This window comes from Syngnathus scovelli, chromosome 3, assembly GCF_024217435.2.
Source record: "Syngnathus scovelli strain Florida chromosome 3, RoL_Ssco_1.2, whole genome shotgun sequence".
In the NCBI taxonomy this organism is placed as follows: domain Eukaryota; kingdom Metazoa; phylum Chordata; class Actinopteri; order Syngnathiformes; family Syngnathidae; genus Syngnathus; species Syngnathus scovelli.
The window spans coordinates 10,047,724-10,065,902 of NC_090849.1; the positions used below are offsets into that span (position 1 = coordinate 10,047,724).

The 18,179-nt window shown below is 45.8% G+C and overlaps 2 protein-coding genes across 6 annotated transcripts in view; both read left to right on the forward strand.

Annotated features, from left to right (window-relative positions):
- LOC125965748 (Golgi-associated plant pathogenesis-related protein 1) overlaps positions 1 to 18,179 on the forward strand; it is a 206,018-nt gene that overhangs the window by 39,064 nt on the left and 148,775 nt on the right. The gene's annotated exons all lie outside the window — the stretch shown is intronic.
- On the forward strand, positions 1,875 to 18,102 carry LOC125965725 (tubulin beta chain). 2 transcript variants are annotated; one of them, XM_049716528.2, is made up of 4 exons: positions 1,875 to 1,983; positions 16,451 to 16,559; positions 16,628 to 16,738; positions 16,838 to 18,102. In XM_049716528.2, exons 3-4 carry the CDS (start codon positions 16,678 to 16,680, stop codon positions 17,893 to 17,895), a joined length of 1,119 nt encoding a protein of 372 aa, XP_049572485.1. In that variant the 5' UTR covers positions 1,875 to 1,983; positions 16,451 to 16,559; positions 16,628 to 16,677; the 3' UTR covers positions 17,896 to 18,102. The 2 variants fall into 2 exon arrangements, with proteins under 2 accessions (XP_049572485.1, XP_049572486.1); XM_049716529.2 differs by lacking the exon at positions 1,875 to 1,983 and adding an exon at positions 14,350 to 14,521.

An 18,179-nucleotide genomic window follows, 5' to 3' on the forward strand; every position in this document is an offset into this window, starting at 1 on the left:
AAATCATGCAAAAACTCTCTATCACGACTTAATATCTGAACATTTAATTATGTAAACTAAAGTGCAATTACATTTGTAAATGAATGGCTTCTGGTTTTTGAAATGTAAATAAATCAATCTACTGTGATAAAACAACAAAATTGCAATAACTGCATTTACCATCAAAGTGAAGTCGAAATGTAACTGTAGTCTTGAAACAAATCTGAATAAGGAAAAACATTGCAATAAAATAATGCTAACTGCTACCGCTATTGTTGGGGAGCCTGAGGACTGTATAGGGCAGGCGTCGGGAACCTATGTCTCGCGAGCCAGATATGGCTCTTTTGGTGACGTTATTAAAAATAATACATTAGTACACTCAAAAAATCTTTGGTCTCAATTAAAATACATGCATTTAATTGTATCTAGCCCAGGGATGGGCAAACTTTTTGACTGGCGGGCCAAATTTGGTTCTAAATTTTGACCGGGGGGCCGAACCAGGAGCAGATGGATGTAGTGTTTGTGTGAAGTAATAGAAATGAGATGTAAAGGTCATTCTATAAAAGGTTTGTACTTTTAGTAGGTAGCAGGGCTGTGGACTCGGACTCGGGGACTCGGACTCGGTCGGACTCGGTCATTTTTGCCGGACTCGGTGCTGATTTTGACCGAGTCCGACAATAAAAAAAAAATACGTTCAATTTTATTTTCATCATGCTGCTGAGAATGCGCGTAGGAATACTGTCCACAGCCCTGCTTACGATCAATGCGGCCACGTTGAGGCTAATGTTTACATTATGTACCAATGTCAAGGATGATTATGTCACCCAGCTTATATCATTGATGTGTTTCGATAGTTGTGGGGTCGTCACTAATTATTTGTGTTTAGATAAATGTCTGAGCTATAATGGTGTAATTAATGATTAAAAAATATTATCTTACATGTCCTGTGTTTCAGAATGGTTATTTAATTGGGCGAGCATGTGTGTTTTCAAGCGTTTTGCCTCATGCCAATGGCACTCAGGGCTAAGGGTGGGCTTCAATGACTATTTTTGTAAAGCCACACATTTAATACCATGTTAAATAATATATTAGAGTGTAGGTTATGTTCCAATGTATCCACTTCTATCGGTTAACTTGTCAACCGTACATTTATGACTACGCCATGAGTGATCTACGTTATGAACTAGCACAACTCCGGTAGGGCAGGGAAAATGTTATCGATCCGACGTCCGATTGGACCGTCGCCTCACTTTTACGTCCGCGCTCTCAGCAAGGGATCCTATATAAGCCGAACCAAACCAGTGTGAAAGCAGTTGCGTTCGTTCTGGTAGATTTTGATCTAAATTAGCCTTGAATAAAGACTAAGCGGTCACATGAATTAACAGAAAAAATGGACAGCCGGACTCGGACTCGGTGGTCAAGAGGCCGGAATCGGTGCAAAAATCCGACCGAGTCCACAGCCCTGGTAGGTAGTAAAGCATGGATATTCAAAAAAAGCTTTTTGAAAACAAATGCATTTATTAATGGCATTAAAAAATATATTTCACCCAAAAACTACTATCAGTGATTCTCATTAATTACGACAGTGTTATTATGAATAATAGTTTCCATCTCTTCAGCGCCTGCAGGTCAGATTTATGAAATACGTTTATCTAATGAGGCGAAATCACGTCAAACGGCAAACATTCTGACCAAATACATCATCTTGAAGGATCAGTGAAAGAATACATTCAAATAAAGTAATAAAGAAATCAATAGTGTCACGTCTCGTCCCCAACTGCTCCACTATGTGTCTGTTGTCTTAGTTTCTGTCTGTGTGCTCGCCCCTCCCCTCCTGTGTGCCCATGATCAGTGTGATTATTCCCACCTGCCTCTCGTTACCTGTCGTGTATATGTCCTGTCTGCCCCTCACTCCCTGTCGGATCATTGGTTGTGGTCGTTCGGTGTTGGATTTATGTTATGTGTTAACGTCATGATGTCTTTTGGTTCCTGTTCCTGTCATTGGTAATGTCACCCTGTCTTTTTGTTTCACGTCTTTTTGGTCAGTCACGTTGTTAGGTTTTGTTAAGTCATGTCAGTTGCCGAGTCTGTTAGTTTGCGTTCTTCAATAAACCCTGGTCCAAGTTGCACCTGGGCGTCCTGCTCCATGCTCCACCCGAACCGTGACACAATAGTATTGTTGGTCTCCCATTTTTGCTAGTGCATCATGGTCTGGAGAGAAATTAGTTGTGGTAATTCTTAGGATAGAGCCGAGGTGTCGGTCCGTTAACCTAGAGCTGTGACGGGCTTTGTTGACGTTCATGTGGCTGAACGTCTGCTCACACACGTAGGTCGAGCCAAATTGTCCTCTCTTTTTTTCTTAAACACTTGGCACTCAGTGTCCACCTTTCTTTTCCTCGGGCCACTCATTTTAATGGAAGGATTCCAGGGGAAGGTTTGTGGATGGCATTAACGTAAAACTGTATCTGAAAGCTCAGCGCGCGAATTACGAGAATGCTGACGTCACAGCTCACACTCGAAATTCGGCACTGATCGAAATAGAGCGCGGGGTGCGCCAGGTCCGTACTACTTAGTACGCACACGCACTTGTGAGTGTGCACCGAGCTTTCTGACACGGCTTCCGGGAGTACATCCGCGGGCGGGCGCTTCCCCATCTACTGGGGAAACATAGTAATTGCAGGGAAAATGACCCCCAAAAAAGTTCAATAATACAATTTATTCAGGTTTAGCGGGCCGGATTAAACAGCCCCGTGGGCCGGATGTGGCCCGTGGGCCGTAGTTTGCCCATGTCTGATCTAGCCTATTGTTTTTTTTTTTAAATGGTATGGCTCTCACGGGAAATTATTTGTAAAAAATGGGCTTGTATGGCTCATTCCGCCAAAAAGTTTCCCTGCCCTTGGTATAGGGGGTTGGCTCGGACGGTTATGCTCTCTTCAGCCCTGGGTGTCGGTTATAACATAGGAGGGAAGACGTGGTTCATTTTTAATTGCTTTACTGAATTATTGGCAAAAAGTAACAGGCACTGTGGCTCATAGGCATACAGGCAAACTGGCAAAAGGGTATAGGCACATGTTTGGTCGTAAGGATGTGAGAGGAGGTGTGTGTGTAGTGTACATGGGTGAGTCTTTGGGTGTGTGAATGTGATTCTTGTGTGTGTGATTATTGTGTGAAGGGTGTGTGGGGTGTATGTGTGTGGTGTGTGGATCTGCAACAGACAAAAATACAGCACGTAAGTCAACGCTCAACTTCTACGGTCACGCAACACTAGTAGACGGCACACTTTACATAACTAACTGCGTGTAACGGTTCCGCTATACTAAATAACCATAAATGAAATACTCTCAGCAACACACCAAACTTAAGTCATCGAGAAAACAAAATACAACATTTGCTGGTGACCGTTAGTCGCCGTGCCGGTGCGTAACGGCTACTCGTATGATGCGTGACAAACTTAAAGGAGCGCACCGAAGCTATCAAACAAATGGCGCATACACGAAACAAACCATGATCAAACAAACGGCACAACAGTAGACAGTAGTAACAATGAAATGTATATGCTCACTTTGTGTTAAAGACGCACACGATCACAGCAACATACTCAGTCGATACCAGCAACCTTTAACTTACCTCTGCGCACAACTCCAACAATCGCGATAAGCTGAGGTAACTCAAGCGAGACTTCAGGCGCGGTGAGGTAATTTTCCAACATTTTAACATCAACATAGGAACCTTTCTAACAGTTATTTTTATTTCTCTTCTTTGTGACAGGTGTTCGCTTTGGCCTGGGGAGTTAAGTTCAGCATTCGCTTTAAAGATATCTGGTGCCATCTAGCGTTGTGAATGGGTACTAGACCCCCGAATGTAAGACAACCCCCACTTTTTCAGTCTTATTTCAATGCAAAAAACACCGTCTTCTATTCGGGCCAATACGGTAATATACACATTAATTGGTCAATTATAACTCAGGATTTGTAAACATTAATTTGTTAAAATGTGTACTGTACATTGCTGGCTCATTCTTGAATGGTTCATTTGAGGCTACGTATGCAAATGATCTTTTCTAGTGAAACGGTTTACCAGACCTGTACAAAAACTCTCTTTAATGGTAATGCTCAGTTTTGATTGACAATCACGTTGATTTACGTGCTGTAATTCTGTCTGTTGCAGAACCACACACACACACACACCCCACAAACCACACACACCCTTCACACGCTTCATACAATACCCTTTTGCCAGTTTGCCTGTATGCCCCTATGAGTCACAGTGCCTGTTCCTTTTTTTGCCAATAATTCAGTAAAGCAATCAAAACTGAACCAGGAGGGATCCTGTGTTCTGACCGACACCCGGGGGCGAAAAGAGCATAACCATTTGAACCAACCCCCTATACAGTCCTCAGGCTCCCCAACAATAGCGGTAGCAGTTTGCATTATTTTATTGCAATGTTTTTCCTTATTCAGATTTGTTTCAAGACCAGTTACAGTTAGACTTCACTTTGATGGTTAATGCAGTTATTGCAATTTTGTTGTCTTACCACAGTAGATCGGTTTATTGACATTTCAAAAACCAGAAGCCATTCATTTACAAATGTGATTGCACTTTAGTTTACATATTTAAATGTTCAGATATTAGGATGTGATAGACAGTTTTTGCATGATTTGAATGAGGCAAAATAGCATGCTTTTTCTCTTGAATATATCGTTATAATCATTTGTTTCAAATGTACTGTAATTATTTTCTGTATAAAAATTAAATTTGGTGTTCAAAAAGTATTTTTTTAAACTTGAGTCATAAAGTCTTTTCAAATTTGAGTATTGAAAAAGAGGGGGTCGTCTTATAATCAGGGTCGTCTTATATACGGGCCAATACGGTATATAAGGTCTATGGAATAACCTAATATAGACTTCTATATTAGAAATAACCACACTTCACACGGATCATTGGTTGTTTAAAACAAAATAATACAATTTCTGTACATTATTTATATAACTTATAGCTGGTGTAGGGTTTAATATTTTATATTTGATTGTGGGGACAAGCGGTATACAAAATGGATGGATGGATGGATGGATGGATTTAATATTGGCCTCAGGTTACAGAAATAACCACACTTCACACAGATCAATGGTTGTTTAAAACAAACCATCACAACTTCTGCACATTATGTGTACAACTTACAGAATGGTTTTGGGTTTAATATTTCATATTTGATGGATTTAGTAATTTTGTCGTCTATTTTAGGTCCATGTGTAGACCTAACATAGGTGTCTATTTTAGGTTATTCTATAGACCTAGAATAGACGTCTAAATTAGGTCTATGTGTAGACCTAAAATAGACGTCTAAATTAGGTCTACACATGGACCTAAAATAGACGTCGATCAGGTTACAGAAATAACCACACTTCACCCGGATCAATGGTCATTTAAAACAAAGCACTCTGTTCATTATTTATACAACCTACAGCTGGTTTATGGTTTAATAATTCATATGTAATGGATTTAAATTTGTCATCTATTTTAGGTAGTATATATATATATATAGACCTAATTTAGACGTCTATTTTAGGTCTACACATAGACCTAATTTAGGCATTTGCCTGTCTCAAGTCTGGTCTTATAACACTCACGTGCAAAGGGCTTTAATGACTCTGGAGTGGGTCACCGCCCCTTTCTTTTGAAAGTAAACTACGCTGTTAACTGACACGCCTCTACAACATTGCGTGGACATCGGGGACAGTGCCTCTGGATTGGCAGACTGGGGTGGTGGTTCCCCTATTTAAGAAGAGGGACCGGAGGGTGTGTTCCAATTACAGGGGAGTCACACTCCTCAGCCTCCCTGGTAAGGTCTATTCAGGGGTGCTGGAGAGGAGGGTCCATCGGGAGGTCGAACCTCGGATTCAGGAGGAGCAGTGTGGCTTTCGTCCTGGCCGTGGAACAGTGGACCAGCTCTACACCCTCAGCAGAATCCTCGAGGGTGCATGGGAGTTCGCCCAACCAGTCCACATGTGTTTTGTGGACTTGGAGAAGGCGTTTGACCGTGTCCCTCGGGACATTCTGTGGAGGGTGCTTCGTGAGTACGGGGCATCGAGCCGACTGATAAGGGCGGTTTGGTCCCTGTATCTCCGATGCCAGAGTTTGGTCCGCATTTCCGGCAGTAAGTTGGATTTGTTCCCAGTGAGGGTTGGACTCCACCAAGGCTGCCCTTTGTCCCCGATTCTGTTCATAATTTTTATGGACAGAATTTCTAGGCACAGCCGAGGCGTTGAGGGGGTCCGGTTTGGGGACCTCAGTATTGCGTCTCTGCTTTTTGCAGACGATGTGGTGCTGTTGGCTTCTTCAGGCCGTGATCTCCAGCTCTCACTGGAGCGGTTCGCAGCCGAGTGTGAAGCGGTCGGGATGAGGATCAGCACCTCCAAATCCGAGTCCATGGTCCTCGATCGGAAAAAGGTGGAATGCCCTCTCCGGATCGGGGATGAGATCCTGCCCCAAGTGGAGGAGTTTAAGTATCTTGGGGTTTTGTTCACGACTGAGGGGAGGATGGAGCGCAAGATCGACAGGCGGATAGGTGCAGCGTCGGCAGTAATGCGGACTCTGTACCGGTCCGTCGTGGTAAAGAGAGAGCTGAGCCAAAAGGCAAAACTCTCAATTTACCGGTCGATTTACGCTCCTACCCTCACCTATGGTCACGAGCTATGGGTCGTGACTGAAAGAACGAGATCCCGGATACAAGCGGCCGAAATGAGTTTTCTCCGCAGGATATCCGGGCTCTCCCTTAGAGATAGGGTGAGAAGCTCGGTCATCCGGGAGAGACTTGGAGTAGAGTCGGTACTCCTCCACGCTGAGAGGAGCCAGATGAAGTGGCTTGGGCATCTCATTAGGATGCCTCCTGGACGCCTCGCTGGGAGGTGTTCCGGGCATGTCCCACCGGTAGGAGACCCCGGGGACGACCCAGGACGCGCTGGAGAGACTATGTCTCTCAGCTGGCCTGGAAACACCGTGGGATACCCCGGGATAAGCTGGACGAAGCTGCTGGGGAGAGGGAAGTCTGGGAGTCCCTCCTGAAGCTGCTGCCCCCGCGACCCGACCCCGGGTAAGCAGAAGAAAATGGATGGATGGACTACACTGTTATTGGTTGAGACTGATATAAAATACTTCATGACAAGGTTTCTCACAACAAAATTGGTCAATTCTCAACTCTTGATCATGCAAATGCGATTGTTCAGCTTTATTGACAAGCGGAAAATTAATTTCAGGGTTTAAGGAAATAATTTTATCATCTTTTTTGAAATACTCAGTTCACGAAACAAACAACAAAGAAAGTGTAATTTTGTCAATACATACATTAATACAGGTCAATACACCTGTCCCGGGGCATCAAAGAAGCGAAAAAGGCGTTCTCTTGCAAGGTCTCCACCCACTTCAAGGACAGCAAGGATGCACGGAGCCTTTGGCAGGGCATTCAGACCATCACGGACTACAAGCCCGCGCCGCGGAGCTGTGAGGGCGACGTCCGTCTGCTGAACGATCTTAACCGCTTCTTTGCTCGCTTCGACGCCCAGAACAACACTTGCCCGCTGAAGACCACTCCCCCCCCCCACACGAGCAGTCCCTGTGCCTCTTTGCCGACGGAGTGTGGAGGGCGCTTGCCGCTATTGACACCCGTAAGGCGGCGGGCCCTGAAAACATCCCGGGTCGAGCGCTGAAGGACTGCGCTGGCGAGCTGTCGGGTGTCTTCACGGCCATCTTTAACGTTTCCCTGCAGTAGGCCATCGTCCCTTCGTGTTTCAAGGCTGCCACCATCGTTCCTGTGCCGAAGAAACCTGCACCGTCCTGCTTCAATGACTACCGCCCCGTGGCCCTGACGCCCATCATCATGAAGTGCTTTGAGCGGCTTGTCATGGAGCACATCAAATCCATTCTCCCCCCCACCATTGACCCTTTCCAGTTTGCGTACCGTGCCAAACGGTCCTCTGAGGATGCCATCTGCTTTGCCCTCCACTCGTCCCTCACCCACCTGGAGAGAAAGGGCTCATATGTGAGGTTGCTGTTTGTGGACTTCAGCTCTGCCTTCAACACCATTGTGCCGCAGCGACTCATCTGCAAACTCGACAAGCTGGGCCTCAGTACCTCCCTCTGCAACTGGCTACTGGACTTCCTCTGTCAGAGGCCTCAGGTGGTGCGTGTTGGCGACAAAATCTCCGCCAGCATCACGCTGAGCACGGGGGCCCCCCCAGGGCTGCGTGCTCAGTCCACTGCTCTTCACCCTGCTGACGCATGACTGCACTGCGACCTACAGCGACAACCGCATAGTGAAGTTTGCTGACGACACGACTCTTGTGGGTCTCATCACAGGGGGGCGACGAGACTCGGTACAGGTCGGAGGTTGACCTTCTGACCACGTGGTGCAGGGACAACAACCTCCTGCTGAACGTCAACAAGACCAAGGAAATCGTTGTTGACTTCCGGAAGGGTCAAGCAAATCACCAGCCGCTGATCATCGACGGTGCTGTGGTGGAGAGGGTGAGCAGCACCAAGTTCCTGGGGGTGCACATCAGTGAGGACCTCTCCTGGTCGGCAAACACCGCGTCACTGGCAAAGAAAGCTCAGCGCCGCCTGTAATACCTGCGGAAACTCAGGCGTGCATGTGCTCCTCAGGCAGTCCTGTCTACATTCTACCGTGGCACTATTGAGAGCGTCCTCTCCAGTTGCATCGCTGTCTGGGGTGGTAGCTGCACTGACCAGAACTTGAAGGCCCTGCAGCGCATAGTGAATACGGCTGGTAAGATTGTTGGTGCTTCGCTCCCCTCCCTGAAGGACATTTACACCTCCCATCTCACCCGCAAGGCAACCACGATTGTGAGTGTTGTGAGTCACCCAGCTCACTCTTTGTTTGACCTTCTGCCCTCTGGGAAGAGGTACAGGAGCCTGCGCTCCCGCACCACCAGACTCGCCAACAGCTTCATTCTCCAGGCTGTTAGGATCCTGAACTCGCTGCCCCCTTCTGCGTAGCGTGATGCACTTTTGCGCTATTTTCGGGAATGTCTGCTGTACGCTCACTTGCTCCTTTTTGCTCCTCTTATTTATTTTGTTGTGTTATTTATTCATTATTTATTCAGCACGCTGTTGTTTACTTGATTGTCTATTGTGTGCCATGTCTTGTCACCGTGGGATAGCGGGGAACGAAATTTCGGTTTCTTTGTGTGTCTTTGGCATGTGAAGAAATTGACAATAAAGCTGACTTTGACTTTGATTAAGAAGAGCCAGGAGGGTTTTAGAGATAAATATTTTACAGAGCATAAAGACTTTTACCCAAAAACATGCATGGTTGGCTGATTGAGCACTCCGAATTGCCCACACTCCATATTGCCCATAAGTGTTTGTGATTGTCCCTCCAGCGTGTTCTGGGTGGACATGCCCGGAACATCGCACCTAGGTGGCGTTCAGTCGGCATCCTAATCAAATGCCCGAGCCACCTCACCTGGCTCTTCTCAACGTGAACCCTCATTCGTGAGCAATACCCCACGAAACGGAAGTCCTCCACTTTAGGTCAGGATTTCCACCCTGACCCGGAAAGGCATTCCACCTTTTTTCAATCGAGGAATATGGGCTCAGATTTGGAGGCGCTGATTTTCATCCCAGCAACTTCACAATTAGCTGTGAACTGCTCCAGTGTGAATTGCCACAGAGCTTCTTAGCCACCTCTGTGACTTCAACCCCAGATATACAGTATCTCACAAAAGTGAGTACACCCCTCTCATTTCCGCAATGTTTTAATTATATCTTGTCACGGGACAACATTGAAGAAATGACACTTTGAGACAATGTTAAGTAGTCACTGTAGAGCCACTTTAGGAAGGCAGTGGTCGTCTTGTAGGTGTGTTTGGGGTCGTTATCGTGTTGGAATACTGCTCCGTGGCCCAGTTCACGGAGGGAGTGGATCATGCTCTGCTTCAGTATTCCACAGTCCATGTTGGCATTCATTGTTCCTTCAATGAACTGTAGCTCCCCATTGCCAGCAGCACTCATACAGCCCCAGACCATGACACTCCCACCACCATGTTTGACTGTAGGCAAGACACACTTGTCTTTGTACTCTTCACCTGGTTGCCGCCACACACGCTGGACACCATCCATGGTTCCAGTAACCCACATCCTTAGTCTACTTGTCTTCAGGATATGGATATAGGTTACTGGAACCATGTCCTGTGGTCTGATGAGACCAAGATAAACAAGCTGAGGGTGGAGGTGATGGACTGGTCAAGCATGTCCCCAGACCTAAACCCTATTGAACATCTGTGGGGCATCCTCAAACGGAAGATGGAGGAGCACAAGGTCTCCAAGATCCACCATGGAAGAGTGGAAGAGGATTCCAGCGGCGACCTGTGGAGCTCTGGTGAACTCCATGCCTAAAAGGGTTACGGCCGTGCTGGAAAATAATGGTGGCCACGCAAAATATTGACATTTGGGACCAATTTTGACATTTTCAGTTGGGGTGTACTCACTTTTGTTGCCAGCATTTTACACATTCATTGTTGTATTTTGAGTTACTTTGAAGTAACAATACATTTACTTTGCTATCCAAGCTCTACAGTGACTACTTAACATTGTCTCAAAGTGTCACTTCTTCAGTGTTGTCCCATGACAAGATATAATTAAAACATTGCAGAAATGAGAGGGGTGTACTCACTTTTGTGAGATACTGTAAGAGCAACCATATGAGAGTATCCAGGGTCTGCCTCTTCAATGGAAGGCGTGTTGGTAGAATTGAGGAGGTCTTCAAAGTATTCTCCCCACTGACTCACAACGTCCCAAGTCAAGGTCAGCAGTAACCTATCTCCACAATACACAGCGTAAACAGCGTACTGTTTCCCTCTCAATATGCCCGATATGATATGCCAAATTTCTCATGACTCAAATTTCAGACACTGCATACTATTTGTGTGGTTAAAATAGTCAAAACACCACAGATGGAGTCTTTTTGCTGTACTATCAAAGTCAAAGTCTGCTTTATTGTCAATTTCTTCACATGTCAAGACACACAAAGAGATCGAAATTACGTTTCCTACTATCTCACGGTGACAAGACAAATTACACAATCAAGTAAACAATACAAAAAGTAAAAATGAGAAGGCACTATTGATCTGACACCTGCTAAAATGGTGCACTAAAGTACGAATTTTAAAGAACTGCAAGATGGCTGTGATGATTGCATTATGGTGGATTCTGGAAGTGTCAGGAATGAGTTGAGCCAGGGCGACCAAATGCACCTTGAACCAGGATTTATTGCAGGGAAAAGGAGTTGGAAGGGAGGCAGGTGGGGAACCGACGACACAGACGGGAGGGAGACTCACGGCCAGCAAACAGACAGACTGACCGACATGAAGTCCCCTTGGACAAGGTTAAAATTCTGACCGTGAGCCTTCAGACAGACCGAGGGAAAACCAGATGACAAGAACACTGGGCACGAACAGGAACGGACACAACAGTAGACACCGACGGGGAGAAACACACGGGCAGGGCTTAAATACACAGGGTAACAAGAGGAAGCAGGTGACAGACATTACGGTAACGAAAGGGGTGTGGCCGAGCGAAGTGCCGGTCGAGCGTGCTGTGGCACGGGCGTGACAGTACCCCTCCACAAGGGACGGCTCCTGACGTCCCAAAAAAGAAAAAATCCAAGACTGTCCAACAAGGGCCGGGAGGAAATGGGGAGGTGGCTGCACGTCACACACCGCCGAAGGCCGACTGCGTGACGGTCGCTGGATCCACGCCGCTGGAACTGGTGGCGGCCGCAGCATCCGCGCCGTCGGGTCTGGATCGGGGGGCGGCCGTGCGTCATGCGCCGTTGAAGCCGACTGGGTGATGGCCGCTGGATCCGCGCCGCCGGAACTGGTGGCGGCCGCAGCATCCGCGCCGTCGGGACTGGGTCGGGGGGCGGCCGTGCGTCATGCACCGTTGAAGGCCGACGGTGACAGCCGCTGGATCCGCGCCGCCGGAACAAGTGGCGGCCGCAACATCCGCGCCGTCGGATCTGATTTGGGGGGGGGGGCAACCGTGCATCTTGCGTCGCTGGAACTCATCTCCTTGGCGACCATGCAGCAGTTGCGGGAGCCGGCAACGGTTGGTCCAAGCGCTGGTCGCTGTGATGGTCGGTGTCTTCTGTCAGGAATGAGTTGAGCCAGGGCGACCAAATGCAGCTTGAACCAGGATTTATTGCAGGAAAAAGGAGTTGGAAGGGAGGCAGGTGGGGAACCGACGACACAGACGGGAGGGAGACTCACGGCCAGCAAATAGACAGACTGACCGACATGAAGTCCCCTTGGACAAGGTTAAAATTCTGACCGTGAGCCTTCAGACAGACCGAGGGAAAACCAGATGACAGGAACACTGGGCACGAACAGGAATGGACACAACAGTAGACACCGACAGGGAGAAACACACGGGCAGGGCTTAAATACACAGGGTAACAAGAGGAAGCAGGTGACAGACATTACGGTAACGAAAGGGGTGTGGCCGAGCGAAGTGCAAGCCGAGCGTGCTGTGGCACGGGCGTGACAGGAAGAATCATTTCATGAGACAGATGTGTCAGCAAGACCCCAGACAGATTACTTTAAGGAAAACTGTGACATGAATTTTCTTTTGTGTCATCAGTCTGTTTTAGATACACCTTTTTTTCAGCCATTTGTGTAAATAATAATAATAATATGCACAGTGTTGGGCAACTTGCTTCCAAAATATAATTAGTTACCATTACTAGTTACCATTCCAAAAAAGTAGTTTAATTTGTAATTTGATTTTCTATACCGCGGGTCGCGGGCGTACTCCAGCAGTCATCGGGCAGTTGGCAGGGGACACCCCAAACTGGTTGCCAGCCAATCGCAGGGCACAAAAAGACGAACAATCATTCACACTCCCACTCACATCAGGGGCAATTTTGAGTGCTCAATCGGTCTACCAAGCCTGTTTTCGGGGTGTAGGAGGAAACGGAAGTGCCTGGAGTAAACCCACACGGGCACATGGAGAACATGCAAACTCCAGGAGGGCCGAATTTGGAATCGAACCCGCACCCTCTTAATTGTGAGATGGATGTGCTAATCAGTTAATTATTCCTTCATAAATGTAACTTGCTGCTAAGGAAAGTCATCAATGCATTACATTTTCAAAAACGTTCAATTATGTAAAGAAAAAAAGATTGTTTTAGCATGTCTCAATACAGTTGCATTGAGTAGAACACCATACACCAGTACTTGGTTGGATTTTTTTTGCATTACGCGACGAGTCTCGCTCACTAAATGCAACAAATGCGTCGCTAAAAACGTTAAGTAAGTTATTGATGTATAAGTTGACATTTTGTGGCTGTTTAGAATAGCGATCAATTTATGAAATTTCTCATCCCCTTCTCACTGTGAAGTCCTTTAGCAACCTTTTGATTTGAATTCATGATGCAAAGGTCCACTTTGGCATGGAAGTACCATTAAGTCGGTGAAATAAATTTATCCTAAGGTTGCTGCATATGAAAGTAGATTGAAATACAGTGGAGCCTCGGTTTTCGAACGCAACCCGTTCCAGAAGACTGTTCGAGAATCGAATCGTTCAAATTTGCCATTTTTGTCCAATCGCGCAACTGCAGTGCACCGCCGAACGCGCAACCGTAGCGCGTCGCCGACCGCGCAACTGCATTGCGCTGGTCCCATTATTGTGACAGAGCCGTCGCTGAAATTTAGAAAATAGTGTGCAGGGAGCTTAATTTTGTCTGATCGCGCAACCGTTGCGCGCTGCCGACCACGCAACTGCACCGCGCTGGTCGCATTATTGTGACAGAGCGGTCGCTAAAATTTCGAAAATAATTTTAAAGTCCTAATGTACTTTCCAAAATTTAAGTGGATCTCAGTGCGCAGGGAGCTTAATATGGTCCTATTGCGCAACCGCAGCGCGCCGGGCGCTCAGTGTCGCATTGCTTTAAGAGCGTCTTTGTGTTTTAGGATGGCTTTACTGCTCCCACTCTTTTTCTTTTACACAAATATAGGAAGGACTTAACGAGGCCTACAGTTCACAATTTAATTTATTTCAAAGTACGCATACAATTGCACACTGCACTTCTGTTGTGATATTCAATGGATGTAACAGGTAAAATAAATGAAAGATGAAAGCTTTAAATATATGTTTATAAGCTCTGTTTTTTTTTTGTGGCTCCCAACTATTTTTTGGGGGTAGAAAAGGGGGCAAATGGCTCTTTTGATTAAAAAAAAAAAGGAAAGAAAAGAAAAAAGAAAAGGTTACAGGAGTGACGACACCAACAGCGACCCCCAAGTACGTGCTTAGTCTGTCAGTCTCAACCATTAACTGCGTACTTTCAAACGAAAGGGGCGGGGTTGCGTTTCAGAGACATAAAACCCATTGCACTCGGGCTTTGTGGGACCAGTCCACTAGTCAGCAGACTATCCTTGAACTTTTGAGACACAGTCTATTTGGACACACCAGCGAAATGAGGGAAATTGTGCATCTCCAAGCTGGTCAGTGCGGGAATCAGATTGGTGCCAAGGTTAGATGTTACCTGTTTTCATTTTTGTCGTTATCTATTAATGTTAGAGGCCTATCTTAATTTAAAACATGATCATTGTTGGTATTTTCCGTCATTAATTTTGGTTTATATTTACTCCCTGTCAAGCCTGCGTTTCCATTCTAACGGCAAATAATAGTACGAGCCAACGACGCTTCCAGTGCACAATGTTGCTCGGAAATTGCAAATTTTTGGTAACAAGGGTACACTTTGGATTGAAGCTTTATTCATCTCAAACGTTTTCCTCAAGGCTTCAATACATTTAATGTCGCCACTCTTGTAATGGGATCGCTTTGTATGTTTGCAAGTTGGCTCTTGTAAAACGGTATGGCATATGTCATGAGTCCTGGGGTTTGTTTGTAGGCTTTCAAGTGTTCGGTGAACCTTTTTTTTTTTGGTATATTTCAAGACCAGTTAAACTATTAGAATGTTCTTCCTTTAAATGTTACGTAAAGGTGCTATTACGCACTTTTTTTTATGTAATTGGAAACATGCTTTGAGTTACCAAGATCTCTGTGTCATAACTTTGAAGAAAATACAGCTGTGTTTATGATTTTGAAATTTCTTTGAAGTTTTTTTTTCCATGTTTGGTAGCATTATGTCTACAACTAAGGCATGTTTTGTTTTATTTTTTTTTAAACCACAAACATAGTAAGGGTTGGGAAATGGAGTTCAATGTGTATTCCCCATTTGTTTTAGTGTTGAGTCTACACTAGATATGGGCAAACTACGGCCCGGGGGCCACATCCGGCCCACGGGGTCGTTTAATCCGGCCCGCCAACCCTGAATAAATTGTATTATTAATTTTTTTTTTTTGGGTCATTTTCCCTGCAATTACTATGTTTCCCCAGTAGATGGGGAAGCGCCCGCCCGCGCATTTACTCCCGGACGCCGTGTCAGAAAGCACGGTGCACACTCACAAGTGCGTGCGCGTACTCAGTAGTACGGACGCGGCACACTCCGCGCTCTATTTCATCTATCAGTGCCGAATTTCGACTGTAGGCTGTGACGTCAGTATTCTCGTAATTCGCGCGCTGAGCTTTCAGATAGTTTTAGGCTAATGCCACCCACAAACCTTCCCCTGGAATCCTTCCATTAAAATGAGTGGCCCGAAGAAAAGAAAGGTGGACACTGAGTGCCGAATGTTAAAAAAGAGTGGACAATTTGGCTCGACCTACGTGTGTGAGAAGACGTTCAGCCACATGAACGTCAACAAAGCCCGTCACAGATGTAGGTTAACGGACCGACACCTCGGCTCTATCCTAAGAATTACCCCAACAAATTTTACTCCAGACTATGATGCACTGGCAAAAAAGCGAAACCAACAATACTATTGATTTCTTTATTACTTGATTTAGATGTATTCTTTCACTCTTCAAGATAATGTATTAGGTCATAATGTTTGCCGTTGGATGTGATTTCGCCTCATTAGATAAACATATTTCTTAAATCTGACCTGCAGGCGCTGAAGTGATGGAAAATGTTATTCATCATAACAGTGTCGTATTTAATAAGAATCGCTAAAGTGATGGAAAATGTTATTTATCATAACAGTGTCGTATTTAATAAGAATCACTGATAGTAGTTTTTTGGTGAATTTTTTTGGATGCTGTTAATAAATGCATTTGTTTTCAAAAAGTTTTTTTTAATATCCATGCTTTAGTATCTACTAAAAGTAAAAACCTTTTATACAATGACCTTTACATGTCATTTATATCACTTCACACAAACACTACATCCATCTGCTCCTGGTTCGGCCCCCGGTCAAAATTTAGAACCCAATTCGGCCCGCAAGTCAAAAAGTTTGCCCACCCCTGTACACTGTAGACACAAGAAAGATAATCAAGACACGTGCTGCAAAATGGGACAGTATCCTGGTTTTACGAGTGTTCATGTCTTGTTTGTCTTTAGTTTTGGGAGGTGATCAGTGATGAGCATGGCATTGACCCTACTGGCACATACCAAGGTGACAGTGACCTGCAGTTGGACAGAGTCAATGTGTACTACAATGAAGCTTCAGGTAAGATCTATTTAACTTGTGGGTGGTAATGACAGCCAAAATATTTACACACCTCACTGCTTTCATAGGTGGAAAGTATGTTCCTCGGGCTGTACTGGTTGACCTGGAGCCAGGCACAATGGACTCCGTGAGGTCTGGACCCTTTGGTCAGGTTTTCAGACCAGACAATTTTGTATTTGGTAAGATGTTGGAATTGTTTTACGCCAACGCTATTTTTATGTATTCTGCTCAGGATGCATTTTCATGCTTTTTTTCATTTATTTTCCAACCTCTTACAGGTCAGAGTGGTGCTGGTAACAACTGGGCTAAGGGTCATTACACAGAAGGTGCAGAGCTGGTGGACTCTGTCTTGGATGTAGTGAGGAAGGAGGCTGAGAGCTGTGACTGCCTGCAGGGTTTCCAGCTCACACATTCACTTGGTGGAGGTACCGGCTCCGGAATGGGCACTCTGCTTATCAGCAAAATCCGTGAAGAGTACCCAGACCGCATCATGAACACCTTCAGCGTGGTACCTTCTCCCAAAGTATCAGACACAGTGGTTGAGCCCTACAACGCGACGCTGTCTGTCCACCAGCTGGTAGAGAACACAGACGAAACCTTCTGCATCGACAATGAGGCTCTGTACGATATCTGCTTCCGTACACTGAAGCTCACCACACCCTCCTATGGCGACCTTAACCATCTGGTCTCTGCCACCATGAGTGGGGTCACCACCTGCCTCAGGTTCCCTGGACAACTCAACGCTGACCTGCGCAAGCTGGCTGTCAACATGGTGCCCTTCCCCCGTCTGCACTTTTTCATGCCTGGCTTCGCACCCCTCACTAGCAGAGGCAGCCAGCAGTACAGGGCCCTATCTGTGCCTGAGCTCACCCAACAGATGTTTGATGCGAAAAACATGATGGCCGCCTGCGACCCACGACAAGGGCGCTACCTGACTGTTGCTGCCATCTTCCGTGGCCGCATGTCCATGAAGGAGGTGGATGAGCAGATGCTCAACGTGCAGAACAAAAACAGCAGCTACTTTGTCGAATGGATCCCCAACAACGTCAAGACCGCAGTGTGTGACATTCCGCCTCGTGGCCTCAAGATGGCCGCCACCTTCATTGGCAACAGCACAGCCATACAAGAGCTGTTCAAGCGCATCTCTGAGCAATTTACAGCCATGTTCAGGCGCAAAGCTTTCCTCCACTGGTACACAGGCGAGGGCATGGATGAGATGGAGTTTACAGAGGCAGAGAGCAACATGAATGACCTGGTGTCAGAGTACCAGCAGTACCAGGATGCTACTGCTGAGGATGAGGGTGAATTCGGCGAGGATGATGAAGATATGGCTTAAACTGCTTTTTCCCTCCAGCAATTTAATTCATATGACAGTTGTTCCAAATCTTCAGGTTTCATTGCTGACAAATCATATATTGTGAATCACTGAAACAAAGGTCACTTTAAATAGTGTGGCAAGATTTTTGAAAATTTCAAGTTTTCCCTTAACACAAACATATGTGGTATATTTACTATCAATAAAACAGTAAAATATGAAATAAAAGGCATGCTTCTTTGGGTCAAGCAAATTTGTCTACACACAATCACCAAGATTAGTTGGCAGTGCATTATTTTGTTAGT